The following is a 22,272-nucleotide window of genomic DNA, read 5'->3' as shown; positions in this document are numbered from 1 at the left end:
ATCCACCCGCCTCAGCCTCCCAAAGTGCTGGGATTACAGGCTTGAGCCACCGCGCCCGGCCCCTTGTTAAACCTTTAAAACCGGTCACATTGCCTCTTCTGGCAGCAAACCAAAAATCCCTTCTTCCAGCAGATCTCAGTCCTCCATGGGAAGAAGTCCAAAGTCCTCACAGTCGGCAGCCAGACCTAGCATGGTGTCGGCCCTGCTGCCCACTCCCTTTTGCTCTTTCCAGAAAGCGGATGTGGCTGGTGCAGCCGGTGAACCCATCCTGCCCCCTCCACACACATCATCCGTACGGCCTGAAATGCTCCTCCTCCAACCCCCCTCTCATCCAACCTACTCCTGCCGCTGCTGAGCTCCGGCGGGGCACGCTGAATGCTGTGGAGGCCGCTCCCTACCTAGCATGACCGCTGTGTTCACAGATAAGCCTCCAGTAGGAAACGGTGACTCTGTGGGTCTGGGGTGGGCCCTGGGAGTCTGTTTTCACCCATCTTCCCAGGTGACTAGGAGCCAGACCTGGGTGCCTTAGTTTTGTGCCCTTCAACAAGTACCTTCTCCTCAGAGCTGGTTTTTCTCCTTTGCAAAATAGCTAGCTACAGAGATTCAAGGACAGCATGTTGGTAAACCACTCAGCTGGGCCTCTGGCTCCCAGCAAGCACCCAGTGGCACCTACTGTTACCCCACCTCGGTTATTTCCTCACCCCAGGAGGAGCTGGGAGGTGAAGACCTGCCCAAGAGCATGTGAATGGGGAACCCTATGCCCAGGGCAGGCGTGTGGTGGCGGCCCACCCCCAGGGTGTGCAGGAGGTAAAATCCGGGAGCGGCTGGAGGGGGAGGTAAAGTGGGGAGGTAAAGGGGCCACAGGGAGGCTGGAGGGGAGTGGCAAGCCCCAAGTCTGACCTTCAGCGTCAGTAGCAGCTGGACGGCATTGGTGAAGGGCGTGGGAGTGGGCAGGCCCAGCAGGCTGAGGGCGCGGAAGAACAGGAGATAGGAGAAGGTCCAGGCCAGAGCCAGGGCGTGGCAGGAGCTGGGCAAAAGCAGGAGGTGCGTTGTGTTGGGCACAGAAGTCTCGGCCTTGGCCACCCACTCCCCGGGTCCAGCCACCAATCCTCCCCCAACTCTCCCCATTCATTCAGAGACAGAAATACAGAAAGGCAGAGAGAGGACTGGAGGGTGGATGTAGGGACGGAATGAGTATGATTGAAATGGGGAGAAGAGGCTCAGCCACACAGAAACACACAGCAACAGAGAAGAATGAGGTTCAGAGAAGCTTCAGGTGAAGACCCTGCAATCTTCCGCTTTTTCTTTATTTCCAAGGTCCAGGGCTCAAGAAGAGGGGGGTGGATATGAATGAATATGAATGGTGGCAGGACCAGCAGACATACCATCCACCTCTCTCCATGACATGGATGTAGCGGACTGGGACAGACACACAGGGACCAGATGCAGAAGGCGGGGGAGGAAGAAAAGCAGATGAAGAGGCTGGGTACGGTGGCTCACGCCCATGATTCCAGCACTTTGGGAGGCTGAGGCAGGCAGATCACAAGGTCAGGAGTTCGAAACCAGCCTGACCAACATGGAGAAACCCCATCTCTACTAAAAATACAAAATTAGCCAGGCATGGTGGTGCATGCCTGTAATCCCAGCTACTCGGGAGGCTGGGGCAAGAGAATCGCTTGAATCCGGGAAGTGGAGGTTGCAGTGAGCTGAGATCGCACTATTGAACTCCAGCCTAGGCAATAAGAGTGAAACTCCATCTCAAAAAAGAAAGAAAGAAAAAAAAACACATGAAACAGAGAAAGGAGCTGATCAACAGGAGACAGCCAGACAGCCAGAGATGAGGCAGAAGCTGAGAAAGACCTAAAGAGGAAACAGGTTGCTTCCTCCTCTCCCTCTCCTCCCTCCACCAAATTCTCACCAGGGCTGGGCCTGAATGAGGGCCCAGGTCCCAAGGATGGTGATCAGAGAATGCAAAGTGTGGGGGCCACAGGTGAACAGGGTGAGCCCCAGGCCCACAGCAGCTGCCCCCCATCTCTTCAGCCCAGGACCTGCAGGGGGAAGGGACAGCATAAGCCTGGAACCTTCCAGAGGGTCCCCCCCTTTATTTTCCACTGCGGAGGGAGCCTGACTCACCGGCTTTCTTAAAGAGGAAGCCGATGGGGATGGAGATAAGAAGAACCACTAGATACGTCCATTCTTCAGGCGACATGGTCTGGGGGAGGGGCAGAGATTCACAGTGAGAACCCAGGAATCCAGGCCCCCTGCCTCCTCCCTCTTCGAGGATCCAGGAACCCAGCCCTCTAGACCCCAGTTTTTGAGGATGATGGAGTCCGAGACTCAGCTCCTCTCCTCTGAGAACCTAGGAACCCGGACTCCAGCCCCTTCCTCCTTGGAGACAGGAATCCACCCCCAGCCCCTCTCCTATGAGCGCACAGGCCTCCAGCTCTCCTCTCCTTTGAGAACCCAGGAAAGCGTGCGGATCTCCCAGCACCCAGGCGCCTGCTTTGCGAAGGCAGAAATCAAAGTTACTCCCCGCACCCATACTGGGGACCCACATTTGAAGACGCCCCTCTTTTAAAAACCCAGAAACAGCACCCCTCCCAGACCCTTCCTCTTCGACAGCCCAGGAATCTAGACCTCCGAGACCCCTCTTCCAGCGAGGATCCAGGAACCCAGACCCCCTCTTTGGATCCCCCATGCCCCGGCCCTTGTGAAACCAGATATCCGGACCCCCCCAGCCCTTCTCCTTCGAGAGCACCCAGAGGAGTCCGGGCCTCCAGCCTCCACCTCCTTCGGAGCTCCAGACCCCTCTCCTATGGAGAACCCGGGGATCGGACACCCTTCCCTCCCCAGGCCCAGGCCCAGCCCCAACCGCGCACCCCAGCGTGGGTCGGATCCAATCCCCGGCAGATCCACAGGCGGTTGCGCCAGCCCCGAGCTCTAACGCGCCTCTGGGGCCGCCCTGCACCCACCAGCCTGCAGAGACCCTGCCGCCGTGTAACCTCTCCTTGCCACTGGGCGCCGCCACTCCGGCCCACCTGAGCTGCTCGCCGGGCAGGAGGCAGCCGAGCAGTCCCAGCCCAAGGGCCGCTGCGGCTCCGGCCACGCCTCCCCCGCCCAGCGCGCCCCCGCGCCGCCTGCTCCTTCTGGGCGCCCGCTGGGCCGCGCGGATCGGGGCGGGGATGAGGCCACGGTCAGAGTCCCGGGAGGGCAGAGAAGGAGCCCCAAAGCAGGCGACCAGAGCGCGAGTCGGCAACCGGACTCGAGTCCAGGTCCACACTGGGCTCCGAGCTCCGAGTAGGGAGCGGGGCGGGGCTTCGGGCTCGGAACAAGGAGGAGCCAAAAGCTTTGGACCCGAAGGGAAACAGACGGGATCCGGAAAGGAGGCGGGGTCTGGAGCTCGGCGCGAGGGATGAGGCGCGGTCTCCGTTCGGGTTCCTTCGGGCACAATCGGGAGCTTGAGTTCACGGGAGGCGGGGCCACAAACTTCGGCTCACTTCGGAGATAGTCGAGAACGGAGCGCTGGGGCTACTGTGGGCGGGGCCACATGTTTCGGCTTTCTTCGGAGATAGTCGAGTCCTTAGTGTCGCTATTCCGATGTGGGCGGGACCACAGACTCGGCCGGATGTGGGTGGGGCCATACGCTTCGGTTTACTTCGTAGGTAGTTGGGTACAAGGGACGCTAGGATGATAGGCGGAGTCAACAGGTTCGCCAGATACCGATGAGGATTTACAAGGGGGCGGGGCGAAAGCGGCTTGCCCTCAAAGGGGCGGAACCCCGAGGGCCGGCGTGCGCCTAGCGGAGGGGGCCAGGGTGACGAGCCTCAAGTTCCCAAGCTGAGGAGAGGAAGCGGCAGAGGGAGGTGCGCTCGGTGGGGCGGGGCCAAGGTGGTCACCGCGGGAGGAGGGCGGGACTTCGGGCCTGCGAGGGGCGGGTCCTGACGTTCCCCAGCGCTGACAGGGCGCGATGACGAAGTTGACGAGAGGGTCGGCAAGAGCGGGTGGAGGAAGGAGCGCGTGGCGCGGTGCGTAGTGGGTGGCTCCGCCTCGACTGCGACTTAGTGTTTATGAGGTGACTCGCTGGTTCTGTCGGTGGACAGTGGGACATTCTGAAGGGAAGCAAGGAGGCGGACTGAGCGCTCCCAAGTGGGGTGAGCCCGCCCGAGCGGAGAGTGGACGGCGGGTGTCCAGGGGGCGGGACTTTCGGCTATGGGGTTCGGTCGTCGGGCGGGAACTCCCCATCGGGGGTGCGCTGGCGCTCGGAGGGGGCGGGGCCACAGCCTGCGGGACTGCCGGGAGCCCAAGACGCCAGAACGTCGAACCTCAGGCGTCCGGGAGGAGGCGGGGCTACGGATTCGGCCGAGCCGAGAACACCCGAACGCCAAATTGCTCGCGTTCGAGAAGGGGGCGGGGCTGCAGATTCAGAGAAGCCAAGGACGCCGGAGCGCCGCACTTCTTGTGCTCGGAAGGGGGCAGAGTTTTGAGTCTGAGAGCTTGTAGGCCCGAAAGCCGAATCACAGTGGTTCGGAAAGAGGAGGAGCCAAGGCCGGAGCGTCCCGAAGTGGGTGTGGCCTTGGCAGTGCCGTAGCCTCGAGAGCTTCTGACCCCTGATGGGAGCACCCGAACGGGGACACCCACTTTGCAAGAGGGTGGTGCCAAAATGGACCTTTGTAAGGGGGCGTGTCGCCGCTCTTGGGAAGGTTTGTTTTTGAGGCTCCAAGGCACAATGGTAGGTACGGCAGTGTGGGCACAAAGCGGGTGCCGACTGCAGGGTCACAAGGGTAGAGCAGGGCCCCGGGGGCGCGGCGAGGGGCGAGGGCCGCGGGTCCCTCTCCGGCGGCCGCGGGGCCTGGCGGGATCGCCCTGGGGTGGGGCATGGCGCTCCGGCCCAGCAGGTGGTGAACGGCGGCTGAGCGAGGCCCCGCCTCCTGAGAACTAGGGGCGGGTCTTCGCCAAGACCCCGGAGGCTTTGGTTGCGCTCCGGCGGCCCGCGGCGCGCAGCCGTTTCGGTAACTGCTTTGCTTCCCGGCTCCCGCAGGAGGATGCTAGTGGTGGAGGTGGCGAACGGTCGCTCTCTGGTGTGGGGAGCCGAGGCGGTGCAGGCCCTCCGGGAGCGTCTGGGTGTGGGGGGCCGCACGGTAGGGGCCCTGCCCCGCGGGCCCCGCCAGAACTCGCGCCTGGGCCTCCCGCTGCTGCTGATGCCCGAAGAGGCGCGGCTCTTGGCCGAGATCGGCGCCGTGACTCTGGTTAGCGCCCCGCGCCCAGACCCTCAGCATCACAGCCTGGTAAGGGGGCAGGGCTCGAACTCCTGGGTTCGGTGGGAGCGGGACTTGGGAGTCAGGATTCCTGGTTTCCGAAGGCACCATAAGCTTAGAGGTTCCAGCGAAGTGTGCTTCTCAGGCCCTGACAGCCTTCAAGCACCAGCAAGAGGAGAGCTTCCAGGAGCGGAGCGCCTAGGCGGGACCCCTGGTGGGATCATAAGGGGGCGGGGCTGGAACCCCTGGGTTCGGTGGGAGCCGGGCCTGGGAGTCAGGATTCCTGGCTTCCGAAGGGACCGTAAGCTTGGAGGTTCCAGCGACGTGTGTTTCTCAGGCCCTGACATCCTTCAAGCGCCAGCAAGAGGAGAGCTTCCAGGAGCAGAGCGCCTTGGCAGCTGAGGCCCGGGAGACCCGTCGTCAGGAGCTCCTGGAGAAGATTACGGAGGGCCAGGCCGCCAAGAAGCAGAAACTAGAACAGGCTTCGGGGGCCAGCTCGAGCCAGGAGGCCGGCTCGAGCCAGACTGCCAAAGAGAACGAGACCAGTGATGGCCAGGCTTCGGGAGAGCGGGAGGAAGCCGGTGAGTATGGGAGGTGGAGTCCAGGAACCACGGGAAGGAGAGGAGAGATCTGTTAGAAATTTTAGCTGGGAATCCAGTGCCTGGATCTCCCTGAGGGTGAGAAGACTTTGGCCCTTGGATTTAACAAACTCTTCTCTGTACTCCCCACCAGGCCCCTCCTCTTCCCAAGCAGAACCCTCAAATGGGGTAGCCCCCTTGCCCAGATCTGCTCTCCTTGTCCAGCTGGCCACTGCCAGGCCTCGACCTGTCAAGGCCAGGCCACTGGACTGGCGTGTCCAGTCTAAAGACTGGCCCCACGCCGGCCGCCCTGCCCATGAGCTGCGCTACAGCATTTACAGAGACCTGTGGGAGAGAGGCTTCTTCCTCAGTGCGGCTGGCAAGTTCGGAGGTGACTTCCTGGTCTATCCTGGTGAGTTTGGGTTGGGGCCTCTGGTTGCTGTGCCTTTCCATACGATCACAATGTATTCTGCGTTTTTTTTTTTTCTTTCTTTTCTTTTTGTCTTAATAGAGATGGGGTCTCTATTATTGCTCAGGCTGGGCTCAAGCAGTCCTCCCACCTCGGCCTCCCAAAGTGCTGGGATTACAGGCCCAGCTGCATTTTTTTGGTCTCCCTTTCTCTTAGCCTCTGAAATTCATAGATGGACAGGAAACATTTTGGAGCTCCTGAACTCTTTGGGAAAGCAGTTTAGCAACTTTTATTAAATGTTTACTGTGATCCAGAAGATTCGCTTAGAAGTAGTTAGACATGCCGTGCGCGGTGGCTTAAGCCTGTAATCCCAGCACTTTGGGAGGCCGAGACGGGTGGATCACGAGGTCAGGAGATCGAGACCATCCTGGCTAACACGGTGAAACCCCGTCTCTACTAAAAAATACAAAAAACTAGCCGGGCGAGGTGGCGGGCGGCTGTAGTCCCAGCTTCTTGAGAGGCTGAGGCAGGAGAATGGCGTAAACCCGGGAGGCGGAGCTTGCAGTGAGCTGAGATCCGGCCACTGCACTCCAGCCTGGGCAACACAGCGAGACTCCATCTCAAAAAAAAAAAAAAAAAAGAAATAGTTAGACATCAGGCTGGGCGCCATGGCTCATGCCCATAATCCCAGCACTTTGGGAGTCTGAGACAGGTAGATCACCTGAGGTCAAGAGTTTGAGACCAGCCTGGCCAACATGGTGAAACCCCGTGTCTACTAAAAATACTAAAACTAGCTGGGCATGGTGGGTAGGCGCCTGTATTTCCAGCTACTTGGGAGGCTGAGGCAGGAGAATCACTTGAACCCAGGGGGCAGAGGTTGCAGTGAGCTGAGATCGTGCCATTGCACTCCAGCCTGGGGAACAAGAGCAAGACTTCGTCTCAAAAAAAAAAAAGTCTAGAGCGGAATAATTGGGTCCAAGAGCATCTGTTTTAGCATATCCATAGTGATTGCTGAAATGATCTCAAATCTTCTCCCAGTGGCATCCAGCCCTCTGCCACTGGTCACTGCTTCAGTGCTTCTCTCCCTCCCCCAGGTGACCCCCTCCGCTTCCATGCCCACTACATCGCTCAGTGCTGGGCCCCGGAGGACCCCATCCCACTCCAGGACCTGGTTGCTGCTGGGCGCCTTGGAACCAGCGTCAGAAAGACCCTGCTCCTCTGTTCTCCGCAGCCTGATGGTAAGGTGGTCTACACCTCCCTGCAATGGGCCAGCCTGCAGTGAACTCCAAGACCTAGGGAGACATGGCTGTGTCTGCAGCAAGAGCCTTTCTAGATGTTCCCCAGCTCTTCTCTGGGAGTCTAGAACATCGTCCTACCTTTCTCTGCGGTTAGTTTTTGATTCCAGGTTTTCGAACACTACATCCTTTTTATGTTCTTCCTTGTTTCAAAGCACTTATTGGCTGTGTTTTTGTAGCTGCCTGTTTTCACACTGTGAGCTTCCTGAGAATGGGGCCTGGGTTTGATTCATCTGTTTTCTACAGGGTTTAAGTCTCAGGAGATCTCAATAAACTTGTTATATAAATGTTCATGATTTGAATGTTTATGACAAACCTGGAACCGGTGGATAGTCTCATCTGCATATACAGATGAGAAAAAGGCCTGGAGGAGGGGGAATGACTGGCCCAAAGTCACACAGTTAGTAAATAGCAGGCCTGGCCTTTCAAAATTGGTTTTTCTCACTCCTAAATCTGCACTCTTTCTACCGCACTAAACTTCCTTTTGAAAAGATTTCTACACGGTTTCCCAGATGCATACAAAGGTTATAAATAATAATAGAGGCCGGGCATGATGGCCCACACCTGTAATCCCACAGAACTTTTGGAGGCCAAGGCAGGAGGATCGCTTGAGTCCAGGAGTTTGAGACCAGCTCTGGCAACACTGTAATACCCACCTCTACAAAAAATAATTTAAAAAAATTAGCGATCCCTTGAGCCTGGGAAGCTGAGGCTGCTGTGAGCTGTGATTGCACCACTGCACTCCAGCCTGGGAGACAGAGCAAGATCCGGTCTCAAAAATCTGTATGTATATATATGTGTGTGTATATGTAAATATACACACACATGTACATGTGTATATATGTGTGTGTATATATATCATGAAAGGAAATGAGTATTGTAATTTTAGGAGTTCAGAGCATGGGGAGAGTGTCAGGAAGGACTCTGGAAGGCATTCTGCTTTTTCATGGCCTGGGTAGTGGTTGAGGATTTTTTTGATACTATACATTTATATTTTAGACTCTTTTTTTGGATTTGTTATATTCTGCAATTTTTATAAAAGCTAAAACACATGTATATGTATAAAATATGCACTTACAAAATCACTTATCCATGTTTTTGCTTAAGAAAGTACTAGAACACTACCACTATTCCAATAATTACACCTTTATCTTATCAATATGCAGTTTTATTTTGTCACGTTTATTTTGTCAGTGTAATACATTCACATGGTGAGGCTAGGCGCAGGGGCTTATAATCCCAGCACTTTGGGAGGCTGAGGCGGGCGGATCACGAGGTCAGAAGTTCAACACCATCCTGGCCAACATGGTGAAACCCCGCCTCTACTAAAAATGCAAAAATTAGCTGGGTGTGGTGGCGGGTGCCTGTAATCCTAGCTACTTGGGAGGCTGAGGCAGGAGAATTGCTTGAACTCAGGAGGCAGAGGTTGCAGTGAGCTGAGATCGTGCCACTGCACTCCATTCTGGGCGACAGAGCTAGACTCTGTCTCAAAAAAACATAAAACAAACAAACAAGACATTCACATGGTAAAGTTCTGGGGCTGAAAGTCTCCATCTCTAGTTCTTCAATTTTTTCCCCCACGTTTCATTCTTTCTCTTTTTTGTGTGACTTGAGCAGCCTCTAGAACCAGAATCGGTTTAGAGAGACTCCTATCTCCCCTCTTTCTTGCCATTCCCAGTAAACAGACTCATAGAATCTCAATTTCCTTTAAGTTTAGATTAATTTAAAATATGATACTGCACCAGGCGTGGTGGCTCACACCTGTAACCCCAGCACTTCGGGAGGCTGCCGTAGGCAGATCACCTGAGGTCAGGAGTTTGAGACCAGCCTGGCCAACATGGTGAAATCCCATCTCTACTAAAAATACAAAAAAAAAAATAGCTGGGCGTGGTGGTGCACACCTGTACTCCTAGCTACTCAGGAGCCTAAGGCAGGAGAATCACTTGAACCCAGGAGGCAGAGGTTGCAGTGAGCCAAGATCATGCCACTGTACTCCAGCCTGGGCAACAAGAGCTAAACTCCATCTTAAAAAAAAAAAGACAAGACAGTAACCCCTGCCTGGCCAATACTGTCTTCTTTGTGCTGCTTCATAAGTGGCTTTGTATGCCTGTTCTCCACCCTTTCTCCCGTCTACAGCAAAGTCCTCAGAAATCTCATTACCTCTGTCACGAGTCTCCCCTCTGAAATGTTCCCCATTTAAAACTCTTGTGGCTGGATGTGGTGCCTCAGACCTGTAATCCTAGCACTTTGGGAGGCCAAGGTGGGAAGATCAGTTGAGCTCAGGAGTTTGAGACCAGCCTGGGCTGAACATAGTGAGACCTCGTCTCGTCTCTATTTAAAAACAAAAAAACTTTTGTGACTGGTGTCCCCATATGTTGTCAGTCAACAGATTCTATAGGTGCCATGTTCAAAGCACTGTGGATCCACAGTTTGGCCCCACCCTCCGCCTTCACTGCCAACATCTCAGAAAAACCGAACCATGGCTCATTTGATCTTGATAGCTTCCTAACTCATGCCCTGCCTGCTATTCTTGCCCCTCTATCGTCTGTTTTCAACAGAGCAGCCAGAATCATCATATTAAAAGTTAAGTCAGACCATGTCACAGCTCTGTCTAAAACTTGCCTGGAGTTTTCCATCTCAGAGTGAAACCCAAAGGTCCCACTTTGCAGCTTCCTCATGAACTGACCATGTGCATCCTCTTCCTTGCTTATTATTATTATTATTTGTTTTTGAGACAGAGTCTTGCTCTGTTGCCCAGGCTGGAGTGTAGTAGCACAATCTCGGCCCACTGCAGCCTCTGCCTCCTGGGTTCAAGTGATTCTCCCACCTCAGCCTCCCAAGTACCTGGGATTACAGGCGCCGGCCACGGTGCCAGGCTAATTTTTTGTATTTTAGTAGAGACAGGGTTTCATCATCATTGCCCAGGCTCGAACTCCTGAGCTCAGGCAATCCACCCACCTCAACCTCCCAGAGTGCTAGGATTATAGGCATGAGCCACCGCCCCCCTGGCCAGCTTTGTTCCTCTTTACTGCTGAATATTCCATTTATGGACATAACTGCATTTTGTTTATCCATTCACCAGGTGATTGGCACTTGTTTCTAGTTACAGAATAATATATGCATGTTCAAGATACAAAAATGCATAAAATTTGGCCGGGCATGGTGGCTCACCTCTGTAATCCCAGAACTTGGGGAAGCTGAGGCGAGTGGATCACTTGAGTCCAGGAGTTCAAGACCAGCCTGGGCAATATGGCAAAACCCCGTCTCAAAACAAACAAAACAAAACCCCATAAAACTGAACAAGGTAGTTTGTAAGATATGGAAGTACAATGCAGATGACAGTAATGACGATGATAGCTAACACTAGGCGCTTTATTTATGCCAGACACTTTCCTAAACACTGGATAGACTCTCACTTAATCCTCACAAATAAGCCTATGAGGTAGGCACTACCATCATTCCCCGTTTTACAGAGGAGGACGCTGAGGCACAGATTGATTGAGAAACTTGTCGAAGGCACTGCAACTAGCAAGTGGTGACACGGTGTTTGAATCCAGGCATCCGAATGGTGTGGATGCGGTGGAAGAGAAAGGGGTGGGTAGGACTGCTTCCTGAGGAGATACTGACTGCCGAGGCAGCAGCGTAGGGAAGAGAACTGAAGAACGGGAGCTGTAGAGACAGACCATCGCATCCGGTGTGGACAGATGGGTACGCAAACGGACAATAACCAGACTATATATAAAAACAGAACTCTAGGTCGGGCGCGGTGGTTCACACCTGTAATCCCAGCACTTTAGGAGGCTGAGGCAGGTGGATCACTTGAAGTCAGGCGTTTGAGACCGGGCGTTCGAAACCCCGTCTCTACTAAAAACATAAAAATTAGCTGGGCATGGTGGTGGGCGCCTGTAGTCCCAGCTACTCGGGGCACGAGAATCGATTGAACCCGGGAAGCGGAGGTTGCAGTGAGCCGAGATCGCGCCACTGCACTCCAGCCTGGGTGACAAGAGCGAAACTCCGTCTCAAAAATAAATAAAAATAAATTACTGATAATAGTATTAATACTCCTTAAGTGGGTATTGATAATAGTACCATGGGAGAGGGCAACTTCTCCGAGAGTGCTCCATAAGTATGTATTGAAGATTGAGTAAATACATTTAAAATTCTTAGAACAGTATGTGGCACATAGAAAGCGTTCCATAATGCCACATTATTGTTAGCGACAGAAATAATCTCGGCTGGGCGCGGTGGCTCACGCCGGTAATCCCAGCACTTTGGGGGGCCAAGGCGGGAGGCTCTCTCGAGGCCAGAAGTTCAAGACCAGACTGGGCAACATGGCAAGACGCCGACTGTACCGAAAAAAAAAAAAAAAAAGTTACCCGGGCTCGTGGCATGTGCTTGTAATCCCAGCTACTGGGGAGGAGGTGGGAGGATCGCTCAAGCCCCAGAGGTTGGTCGGGGCAGCAGTGAACCGAGATCACAACACTGCACTCCAGCTTAGGCTACAGAGCGAGACCCTGTCTCAGAAAGAAAGAGAAATACCGCCGTCCAGGGACGGAGAAGGATGGTTCTCCCCGCTTCTCAGGTTTCCACTCCTTGCCCGGAAGAAACCTAGTCCTCCCAGGTTAGCATGCCGCTCTAGCCCAACCTCACGTCTCTACTGCTTCTCAGCCAGCCAACGCCTCTTCTGATTGGCTCAGACGTGCCTGGTGCGTGATGACGTCACGAGACGTCGGCGTTCCTATAAGAGCGTAGCCTTGTCGCTTGCGCGCCTCTTTCTCAGTGGCCGGGTCCTGCGCTTAGGTAAGTTGTGGTGATGTGCTCTTTCGCTAGGGTTTGGGTTGGATGGTCGCGCGGGCCTTGCGAGTTTCCATGAGTAAGCTAAAGGCGTTAGGGATTGGAGTAGGGTGGTTGAACGGGAGTGGAGCACGGTAGTGGGGGCGGATACTGGCGATGAGAGCTTTGGAGGTTATTCTCGCGAGATCCAATCCGGGCGCCGCAAGGTTTTGGCGTAGTTGTGGGACTGCGCAGGCGCAGCCTGGAGCTCTTAGGCGCACTCTTCCCTCCCGCGCAGACGCGTAAGCGGAGCCGACATGCCGGTGGCCCGGAGCTGGGTTTGTCGCAAAACTTACGTGACCCCGCGGAGACCCTTTGAGAAATCTCGTCTCGACCAAGAGCTGAAGCTGATCGGTGAGTGGCCAAGGCTTCCGGGAAGTGGTTCGGCTTCCGGGATGCGGGTAGCACGTGGATGAGGGCGTCCACGTGTTTGATCTAGTCGGCCCTCTAAATTTGGTACTCTTCGTGATTTATGAAGGTTTTGTGTATCCAAAGCTGCCAGCCTAGTTTTTGTACCAGTACGTGGGACTACACTTGTCCACTCTCTTCCCACCAGGCGAGTATGGGCTCCGGAACAAACGTGAGGTCTGGAGGGTCAAATTTACCCTGGCCAAGATCCGCAAGGCCGCCCGGGAACTGCTGACACTTGATGAGAAGGACCCACGGCGTCTGTTCGAAGGTACGTATGGGAGTCCACAGCAGAGCGATGGGGCGCAGGGCTTGTGAGGGTCATTCTGCGTTCTGCCGCCTCGGTTCCAGTGATGAGTTGTGTCATTGGACAGATGGAGCCAGCCTTTTAACTCAGTGTTTTAATGGCACTTGTGGAGTAGGAAAAGTGGAACTGGATGAGTCTTTGTCCTGTTTCTTAGGCGTGTGGCTTTTTTGCCCAGTTACTGGACCTTCAGTTTAGTAATGACCAGAGCTAAAGATAGGCCTGCACATTTGGGCACCTGTCTGTATCTTTATATGATGTCTCAAAACAGTACTGCTTATGTGGCCTGTTTGCTAGTGGTGAGAGTAGACTATGAAGTGGAATTTCTGGAATAAGTGATGGTGATAACAGGGTTTGCACATTCGCTTGCTTTATTTTTTTTAGTTAAATTTTTTCTTGTTTTATTTATTTTTTTGAGACAGAGTCTTTCTCTGTCGCCCAGGCTGGAGTGCAGTGGTGCAATTTCGGCTTACTGCAACCCCCGCCTCCTGGGTTCAAACAGTTCTCCTATCTCAGCCTCCCAAGTAGCTGGTACTACAGACAGTCACATGCCACCACGCCCGGCTGATTTTACTTTTGATACGGAGTCTCGCTCAGTTGCCCAGGCTGGAATGCAGTTGGTGCAATCTCCGCTCACTGCAAATTCCGCCTCCCGGGTTCAAGCAATTTTCCAGTCTCAGCCTCCCAAGTAGCTGGGATCACAGGCTAATGCGCCACCACGCCTGACTCATTTTGTATTATTAGTAGAGACGGGGTTTCAGCATGTTGCCCAGGCTGGTGCTTGCTTTATTAAGCTGGTTAAGAACATATAGATGGCATTTAGCAAAGGCTTGAACTGGAGAGAATCTGTAAAATGTCTCAGGGAACAGCATTTCAGGTGATGACTTTAGAAGGGCATGCAGATCCTATAGACTTAGGCTTACTTTACTAATTGTGGTGGAACAGACATTAACATGAAAGTTGATCATCTTAACCATTTTGTTTTAAAATCTACTCTGAGATGCGGTGTTATTGGAGTGCTTTCTACAGCAGATTGGCATGGCCAAGATTGGCATTAGTATATGCTGAGATGCTGCTTTTGCCTGAGTTTGGGTAGTCATGATTTGTGGTGAAAAGCAGTTTGCACCTGAGCCCTGACTGTGAGGCATGAGAGTGGTCATCCATATTAGGCATTCAGAAAGTCCTGGAGCATGCTTAGCCACAGATTATCGCAGTTTGACCCGGGCTTGCAGATGTTAGAAGCTTTTTTTTTTTTTTTAATAGGCACAGGATCTTGCAATGTTGCCAGGATGGTTTCCAACTCCTGGCCTCAAGTGATCCTTCCGCCTCAGCCTTAAATAGTGCTGGGGTTACAGGTGTAAGCCACCGCACCTGACCCTTTCATTCTTTTTGTCAATTTGTAGACCCTGTTGACAATCTCATGGAAGTGCTGGAGATCCCTCCCCTGTGGATACTAATACTGGGTGGGAGTTTATCCCAGAGTCCTGTGGGGAGTGGGCTACAGCTGGCTCTGGTTTTAGGGAGGACTTTCTGAATGTAGAGCCTAATTGCAGTGAAACTTAAGTCATGTGAGAAAGCGGTGCAGGTGTCTGAGGGATATTTGTGGTTTCCCAAGGCAGAAGTGAAAATTCCCAAGGGGTAGACAGCTGTTCAGGTTAAGTACACTTTCTAGTAAAGGAGACCCTCTAGCTAGCCAGGGACGGGAAGGAGGAGCTTGGATGTTTGCTCTTTGGTGTAATCCTGCCTTGATTCAGATCCAGCCTTTCCCACTAACGTGTGACTGGTGCGATTCTGAGTCTCGTCTGTCAGAAGACTGAACAGCCGCTAACATTTGGCTGGCAGTTAACCAACAGATAGAGGCCAGGCGCGGTAGCTCATGCCTGTAATCCCAGCACTTTGGGAGACTGAGGTGGTCCGATCACTTGAGGTCAGGAGTTGGAGACCAGCCTGGCCAACATGGTGAAATTCCATCTCTACTAAAAATACAAAAATTAGGCCGGGCGCGGTGGCTCAAGCCTGTAATCCCAGCACTTTGGGAGGCCGAGACGGGCGGATCACGAGGTCAGGAGATCGAGACCATCCTGGCTAACACGACGAAACCCCGTCTCTACTAAAAAATACAAAAAACTAGCCGGGCGAGGTGGCGGGCGCCTGTAGTCCCAGCTACTTGGGAGGCTGAGGCAGGAGAATTGATCGAACCTGGGAGACTGAATCCGCGGCACTGCACTCCAGCTTGGGTGACAGCGAGACTCCATCTCAAAACAAAAAAAAACAGGAACTCCACCCTCAGCACAACTGAATAAATGTAGGAATCATGTCCGTTTTTCAGATCAGAAGTGAAGGCATTGTAATACTTGCTTTGTATGACAAGGACCTGTTTCCCACTGAGGTCCTCCCTGGTTTGCATTTTTAAAGCATTTTAAATTCTCTTGGTGTATTGGCCCAGCGGAGCCCATGTAACAGTTCTCAGTAGCAGGACGTGCTTTTGTTGAAGGTGTAAGGTTTATTGTGCTGTTGAAAACTATTGTCTTCATACTTAAAGGTTTTGCCTGTGGTTGACTCTCCTGTTCTTTTTCAGGAGATAGATGGGTTAATAAATGTGGGTCGGGCGCGGTGGCTCACACCTGTAATCCCAGCACTTTGGGAGGCAAAGGCAGGCGCATCACCTGAGGTCGGGAGTTGAAGACCAGCCTGAACAACGTGGAGAAACCCCCTAGTCTCTACTAAAAAAATACAAAATTAGCTGGGCATGGTGGTGCGTGCCTGTAATCTTAGGCTGAGTCAGGAGAATCCCGGGAAGTGGAGTTTACAGTGAGCCGGGATCACCATTGTACTCCAGCCTGGGCAACAAGAGGGAAACTCCACCTGAAAAATGATAATAAATGTGAAACACTTTCTTTTAAATCATGGCTTTATTTTGCCTAATGGTGATGATCTCACTTTGTCTCCCAGGCTGGAGCACAGTGGCATGGTCGTGGCTTGCTGCAGCCTGGACCGCCTGTGCTTAAGTGATCCTCCTCAGCTCTAGTAGCTGGGACTGCAATCCACCATGTACCTCCATGCCTGGCTAATTTAGTTTTCCTTTTTTTTTTTTTTTTTTGATACAAATGGGGTCTCACTATGTTGCCCAGGCTGGTTTCAAACTTCTGGACTCAATTGGTGCTCCTGCCTCAGCCTCCCAAAATACTAGGTTTACAGGGCAGGCATAAGGTACTGTGCCTGGCTGAAGTTTCTATTTTCTAATGTAAACACAAAAAGGCATGAAGTGTCCAAAGAGGTAAATGATCCCAAACTCGTTTTCATTGCCTTTTGGACATGTTTTTGTATTTTGATATTCAGGTGTTTTAAAAATCCTCTGATGTTGAGCATTAAAAAAGAGAACAAAAATTGAAGCCATAGCATGACATAGGAGGCTGGAAAGGTGCACAGCTGGTGTTCCCATTTTGATTCTATCTCCCTACCTGTAACTGCTCCCTATTGGGAAGACTTTGGGTCCTCACAAAGTCAGCTAGCTTTCTTTCAAACTTTGCTGGGAGGGTAACAGTGCCAGGAATATCAGAAGTGCCTGATGAAGGTGGGTCTATTTATTAAACTTGCTTGAATTATTTGCTATAACTAGTAAGAGGCACTTTTTATTATAAAAGTGCACATAATGAGGAAAAAAGTTTGAGTTGTTTACCCCAGTGTCAAGGGGCAATTGATTTGCTGAACGCGTGAGGGATTATAGCAGTGAGTGGGATCCTGCAGGAAGGCATTTGCCTCCAGGGAGGTGGGCAAGGGGAGTCCAGAGTATTAGCTAGAAGCCATGGCTTTGGACAGGGTAAGGAGCAAGTTGTCCTGAGCCTGGGCTGTAGTAGCTGACATCTGTTCGATATTTGATGCAGTGTGTTGTTAGGTTATATACATACTGTATATATTTTAAGTGGAAAATGTCATACAGAATAGTAAAATGAATGACATGTACTTAGCTGGAAAAATTCTAGTGTTAGAAATTTCTTTTCTCTCGCTAAAAGATGTAGGTGCTGATACTTATGGCATAGGGAATGTGATTTAATCTCACATCTGGTTAATCAGAAGAGCTTTCTGGACTCAGGATATGAACTCTTAACCACTGTGCTTTGTTAATGGTGATAGTAACTTAATAGCAGCTGCACTTGGTCTTTTGCAGACAGTTCTTGTAAGGAGATGATTTCCTTTACTGTTGCTAAGAATGTGGAGCAAGGGATGTTAACACTCTCAGGTGAGGAGGCAGGTATATTTTGCCCTCCTGTCACCTGCAGGTTACTATGGATGATGGCCTGACACCCATAGGGTGGTTTTGTGTGTGTGTGTGTGTGTGTGTGAGAGAGACAGGATCTCACTCTGTTTCCCAGGCTGGAGTGCAGTGGCCCCATCTCAGGTCACTGCAACCTCCGCCTCCAGGGTTCAAGCAATTTTCTTTCCTCAGCCTCCTGAATAGCTGAGATTACAGGCAGTGTGCCAACAGCCTAGCTAATTTTTTGTATTTTTAGTGGAGACAGGGTTTCGGCATGTTGGCCAGGGTTGTCTCAAACTCCCGACCTCAAGTGATCCATCTCAGACTCCCAAAGTGCTGGGATTACAGGCGTGAGCCACCACGCCCAGCGCATAGGGTGCTTTTGACAGTGATAGGGGTCACAGTGACTGGTGCTAATACTGTCTGGGCCTCACCACCGTGACATGGAGCTACCAAGAAGTGGAGCCAGGATTTGAACCCAAGAAGCCTGAGGTCAGAAGGCTGAATCAGTGCTTCCTCCCACTCTTCCCAGGCAACGCGCTGCTGCGGCGGCTGGTCCGCATTGGGGTGCTGGATGAGGGCAAGATGAAGCTGGATTACATCCTGGGCCTGAAGATCGAGGATTTCTTAGAGAGGCGCCTACAGACCCAAGTCTTCAAGCTGGGCTTGGCCAAGTCCATCCACCATGCTCGCGTGCTGATCCGCCAGCGCCACATCAGGTACCACCTCTGATGGGCACCCGAACCTTCCTCCGCCTGCCCCTCTGGTGGCTGCCCTCACTAAGCCTGCTGTCCCTGTCTCCTATGCAGCCCTCGGAGCCACCTCTGATGGGCACCTGAACCTTCCTCTGCCTGCCCCTCTGATGGCTGCCCTCACTAAGCCTGCTGTCCCTGTCTCCTATGCAGCCCTCGGAGCCACCTCTGATGGGCACCCGAGCCTTCCTTTGCCTGCCCCTCTGGTGGCTGCCCTCACTAAGCCTGCTGCCCCTTATTTCCTATGCAGCCCTCGGAAGTGATGGGTGTGAGCTCACCCAGAGGGTACAGATTCACCCTTGCACACAGCTCACCAGGGAGCTGGGGCAGCCTCATGCCCCAATAGCCCAGCGCAAGGGTCACTGCGGCTCTAGCCGTACACCTTGTGAAGGCCTCTGCCAGGCATGTGGGCAGCTGGACAGGTAACAGCTCTTGGTGTCCCCAGTGGAGGGAGAGAACCAGCCTCTCCTCGCTTGGGTGGTGGGTTCAGCTGTCTCCTGGCTCGTTTATGAAGTTGATTCTAGACCCTAATCCATGGCTGCATTCTGGGTACTCAGTGTGCCCTTTCTGTAACGTGGCACCATTGGCCAGCAGGAGCTATACAGGAAGAGGGCAAGATGATAGCATTTAGAATCTCCGCCCCAGCCCTTCACTAACCCTGTGAGCCGCAGGCAGAGCCGTGTGTGTCCGTGTAGCCTCGGGCTGCTGTGTTACTGTGGGCATTGCAGCCGCACGTGGTAATGCAGCTCAGTGTCAGGCACGGGGTTCAGGATGTTTCAGACTCGGAACTTGGGCTCTTATTCGGCCAGCTCATTTGCTTTGTGGTCTTGGGTGGGATACTTTTGAATTTCTCCTAGAAAATGTGGTTGAGAAACTCACCTGAAGCATTTTTGGGGATTAAGGTGATCCCTGAAACCCTGGACTCACATGAGGCCCATAGGATCAGGAGCGTCCTTCCCACAGTGCCTCGGGGTCTGGCCGTGGCAGCCTCACGGGGTGGGTGAAGAGGAGAGTGGTGCCTGAGCTGGAGTTAGCGTCCATTTCTCCAGTCCACTTCACTTTGCCGCCTCTTCCAGGGTCCGCAAGCAGGTGGTGAACATCCCGTCCTTCATTGTCCGCCTGGACTCCCAGAAGCACATCGACTTCTCCCTGCGCTCTCCCTATGGCGGTGGCCGCCCGGGCCGCGTGAAGAGGAAGAACGCCAAGAAGGGCCAGGGTGGGGCCGGGGCTGGAGACGACGAGGAGGAGGATTAAGCCCACCTTTCCCTCCTGGGCTGCTGGATTGTCTAGTTTTCCTGCCAAATAAACAGGATCAGCGCTTTACAATTGGTGTGTGTGGCTGTCGCCTTGATTCTCCCCTGCTCTGAGCATGCAGCGGTCCCTAGGAGGCTCAGGAGCATGCCTACCAGATAGTGGTCCCTGGCCTCTCAGTACTACTCTTCTACAGTAGTGAACACATCTTTACCAGAAACTTCTGTCATCAGGGGAGAGATGAATGGTGTTTTGGGAAAAACAGTCAAAATCAGAAGGAAATTCCAAGTAAGCTGGCATTTGCATCTAGGGGCGGGAGGGAGCCAGTCCTTGCTAGGCAGGGGAGGCAGCAAGTGGAGGTGGGGGCCTGCCCTGCCTGTGGCCCTGGGACCCTGACCCCGCCCGGCAAGAGACAGGTGGGGCAGAGCTGGCCTGAGACTGGTTGCTGGGGAAGGTGAACTGTTAGTGACTGTTTTTGTTGGGGAGCACTTCACAGAATTTGCCAGTTTCAAAGCTTGTTTGTGGTGTGGTTGATGTTGGGCAAGTTCCCAGTTTTGTCTTCACATGTAGGGGAAGTGGGTTCGTGTAGGGGAAGGGGCGTTGAGGGAACTCTTCCTCCTATCCGCATTTGGTGCTTCTGTGGACTCATGGTCAAGAGGTTGGCAGGCTTCCCTTTTTTTTTTTTTTTTTTGAGACGGAGTCTCACTCTGTCACCCAGGCTGGAGTGCAGTGGCGCAATCTCGGCTCACTGCAAGCTCCGCCTCCCGGGTTTACGCCATTCTCCTGCCTCAGCCTCCCGAGTAGCTGGGACTACAGGCGCCCGCCACCTCGCCCGGCTAGTTTTTTGTTTTTAGTAGAGACGGGGTTTCACCGTGTAGGCCAGGATGTCTCGATCTCCTGACCTCGTGATTCGCCCGTCTCGGCCTCCCAAAGTGCTGGGATTACAGGCTTGAGCCACCGCGCCCGGCCCAGGCTTCCCTTTTCTCGGCCTTGTTGATCATCTGTGTTGGGAAGGGGCTTGGTTTCTGAGGAAGTGAGAAACTTGAACTTGTGCAGCCTCCTCAGGCTGCAGTTGATGGGTCCTTGTCTGGAGGCCTCCAGGGTTTGAGGTCAGTGCAGAGGCGGCTCTGGAACACAGCTGCGTTGCTGGAAGCCACACGGAGAAGTCCACTGCCGCTCGCTCCAGCGAGGTGGTGGCCCTTCCCTCAGGGTTGCTACTCGGGAAGTGATGGTGGTCTTGGTGGACGTCCATGGGGCCAGCTGCTGCCAGTCTGGGCTCACTGTGGTCTGCCTTGGAGCGCGGGGTCTGGGTCTTGTGTGCGCTAGTGGATGGCCAAGGCAGCGGAGTCATTGGGCTCCTCTGGGAGCTCCCCGGGAGGAAGACAGTGCAGTTGTCCGGTCTGAGGTGGTGGCTCACTTGGGTGTAGCTCACCCAGAGCTCCAGATGCAGCAGCCTGGAGAGAGGAGTAGGAGGTGAGGTATGTGGTTCTGCTGGGGAGAAGCCTACAGGCTTGGGAAGGAAACAGGTCTTCATCTTCAGGGCTCTACCTACAGAGGCAGCGAGTGGGGCACGGGGAGGAGACTCCATCTCAAAGACGGGTGTCACTGTGTTGCCCTGGCTGATCTCAAACTCTTGGCCTCAAGCAATCCACCCACCTCCCAAAGTGCTAGGATGACAGGTGTGAGCCACAGTGCCCGGCCTGCATGGGTCTGTTTAATCTCCGGGCCTCTTGTTCCCCCTGTCTTGGCGATCTCCTTGGACCACTGCCCCCATCTCATTTTCTCCCTCCACCCTCATCACCAGGGATGACCCTGAGCCCAGGGTCTGAGCAGAGAGCAGGACGGGGGCTGGGCAGGGGCCCCTCACCTGCAACCAGCATATTGGGTGGCGGTGACGGGGCCAACCTCGGGCAGGAGGCATTGTGTCCACCGCAGCATCCGAGCTGGCCCCCATGGGACTGGCTCACAGGGCCCAGGAGGAAGTCAGGGGTGGGGAGGGTTGGGAGCCCCTTGTCCTGGTCAATGCAGAGCTGTCAAAACCGGCCTGAGCGACACTGGGCGGTCAGGCCATCTCCAGAGAGCACCAGTGATCCCGGCTGTGCTGAGAGGGAGGGCTGAGGGCTCCCTGGACGCCCCTGAGATAAGGCGACTGGTATTTAGGGGATGCGCACTCTGGGGCCACAGGGAGAGCTCTCACCGGTCTCAACTCCGTGCCTTCTGCCTTGTGCTTCTGGCCCATGAAGTTCGGGGTCACCGACCACCCCATGTCCGCCTAAGGCTTCCCTGTACACACAGCAGGGCGATGGGCAATGAGGCTGGAGGTTGGGACCCTGCCTGTCATGGTCCCCAGCCGTGCAGATGATTAGACCACAGAGCATGGAGGGCAGATGGGTGTGCTGGGTATAAGGAGCCCTGGGCTCTGTGTTATAGGCCATGTGTTCTCATCAGTGGCCTTGCAGGAGGGGAGCAGCCGCTCCCCCAGGGCCTTGCTCGGCTCCCCCTGAAGAATGGGGCTGAGGAGACAGTAGGCTCTGGGGGCCTTTTAGACCACATTTGACTCCCCCAAGCTCTGCCAGCCTCCACCTCACCCAACTCAAATCCAGGGGTGACCCTTGTAGCACATGAGGCCAGAGAGGGCAGGGCCTTAGGGCGCGGCCCAGTCACTGTTCTGATTCTAGAGGCAGGTCCCTTCCGTGTCCTGAGCTCTGTAATGCATCTTTTCTTTCCTCAGCCTCGCGATCAGGCGGTTGATCGAGTGGTTACCACATCCAGGCATGCTGCCAGGAGGAGAGGAGTTGTGGGTGAAGCTGATAGGATTCCTGCTGGACTCAGCGGAGCTTGGGTTACTGAAGACACATTACCCATGTTTAGCCAGGAGGTAATTCTGCTCCGGGTTTTTTTTTTTTTTTTTTTTTTTTTTGAGACGGAGTCT

At 53.8% G+C, this 22,272-nt stretch overlaps 4 protein-coding genes across 11 annotated transcripts in view; 2 read left to right on the top strand and 2 right to left on the bottom strand.

Moving 5' to 3' along the window:
* MBOAT7 (membrane bound O-acyltransferase domain containing 7) overlaps positions 1–3,745 on the bottom strand; it is a 19,157-nt gene extending 15,412 nt beyond the window's left edge. The window contains exons 1-4 of one of the 4 annotated variants that reach the window (XM_011932522.1): positions 3,039–3,745; positions 2,134–2,212; positions 1,919–2,048; positions 901–1,027 (exon numbers count right to left, since the gene is read on the bottom strand). In XM_011932522.1, coding sequence (XP_011787912.1) covers positions 901–1,027; positions 1,919–2,048; positions 2,134–2,209 — 333 coding nt within the window. In that variant the 5' untranslated portion in view covers positions 2,210–2,212; positions 3,039–3,745. The other 3 variants (XM_011932523.1, XM_011932524.1, XM_011932525.1) reach the window with 3 other exon arrangements.
* Positions 1–22,272, bottom strand: part of LOC105504899 (leukocyte immunoglobulin-like receptor subfamily B member 3) — a 141,738-nt gene that overhangs the window by 108,955 nt on the left and 10,511 nt on the right. The window lies entirely within an intron of this gene.
* TSEN34 (TSEN34 tRNA splicing endonuclease subunit) lies at positions 3,947–8,700 on the top strand. Of its 4 annotated transcripts, XM_011932527.1 has the most exons (6): positions 3,969–4,072; positions 5,039–5,285; positions 5,593–5,836; positions 5,988–6,245; positions 7,337–7,480; positions 7,784–8,700. In XM_011932527.1, the coding sequence occupies exons 1-6, from the start codon at positions 4,068–4,070 to the stop codon at positions 7,831–7,833; spliced, it is 948 nt and encodes a 315-aa protein (XP_011787917.1). In that variant the 5' UTR covers positions 3,969–4,067; the 3' UTR covers positions 7,834–8,700. The 4 variants fall into 4 exon arrangements, with proteins under 4 accessions (XP_011787920.1, XP_011787917.1, XP_011787919.1 ...); XM_011932530.1 differs by having other exon boundaries at positions 3,947–4,729; positions 7,337–7,828; XM_011932529.1 differs by having other exon boundaries at positions 3,969–4,151; positions 7,337–7,828.
* Positions 12,189–19,415, top strand: RPS9 (ribosomal protein S9). The gene is made up of 4 exons (XM_011932531.1): positions 12,189–12,724; positions 12,927–13,049; positions 17,870–18,056; positions 19,166–19,415. The coding sequence occupies exons 1-4, from the start codon at positions 12,628–12,630 to the stop codon at positions 19,341–19,343; spliced, it is 585 nt and encodes a 194-aa protein (XP_011787921.1). The 5' UTR covers positions 12,189–12,627; the 3' UTR covers positions 19,344–19,415.

Source organism: Colobus angolensis, unplaced genomic scaffold (genome assembly GCF_000951035.1).
Source record: "Colobus angolensis palliatus isolate OR3802 unplaced genomic scaffold, Cang.pa_1.0 Scaffold96, whole genome shotgun sequence".
Classification (NCBI taxonomy): Eukaryota; Metazoa; Chordata; class Mammalia; order Primates; family Cercopithecidae; genus Colobus; species Colobus angolensis.
Note: the sequence above shows the minus strand (reverse complement) of the source record. Positions and strands in the feature narration are given on the sequence as shown.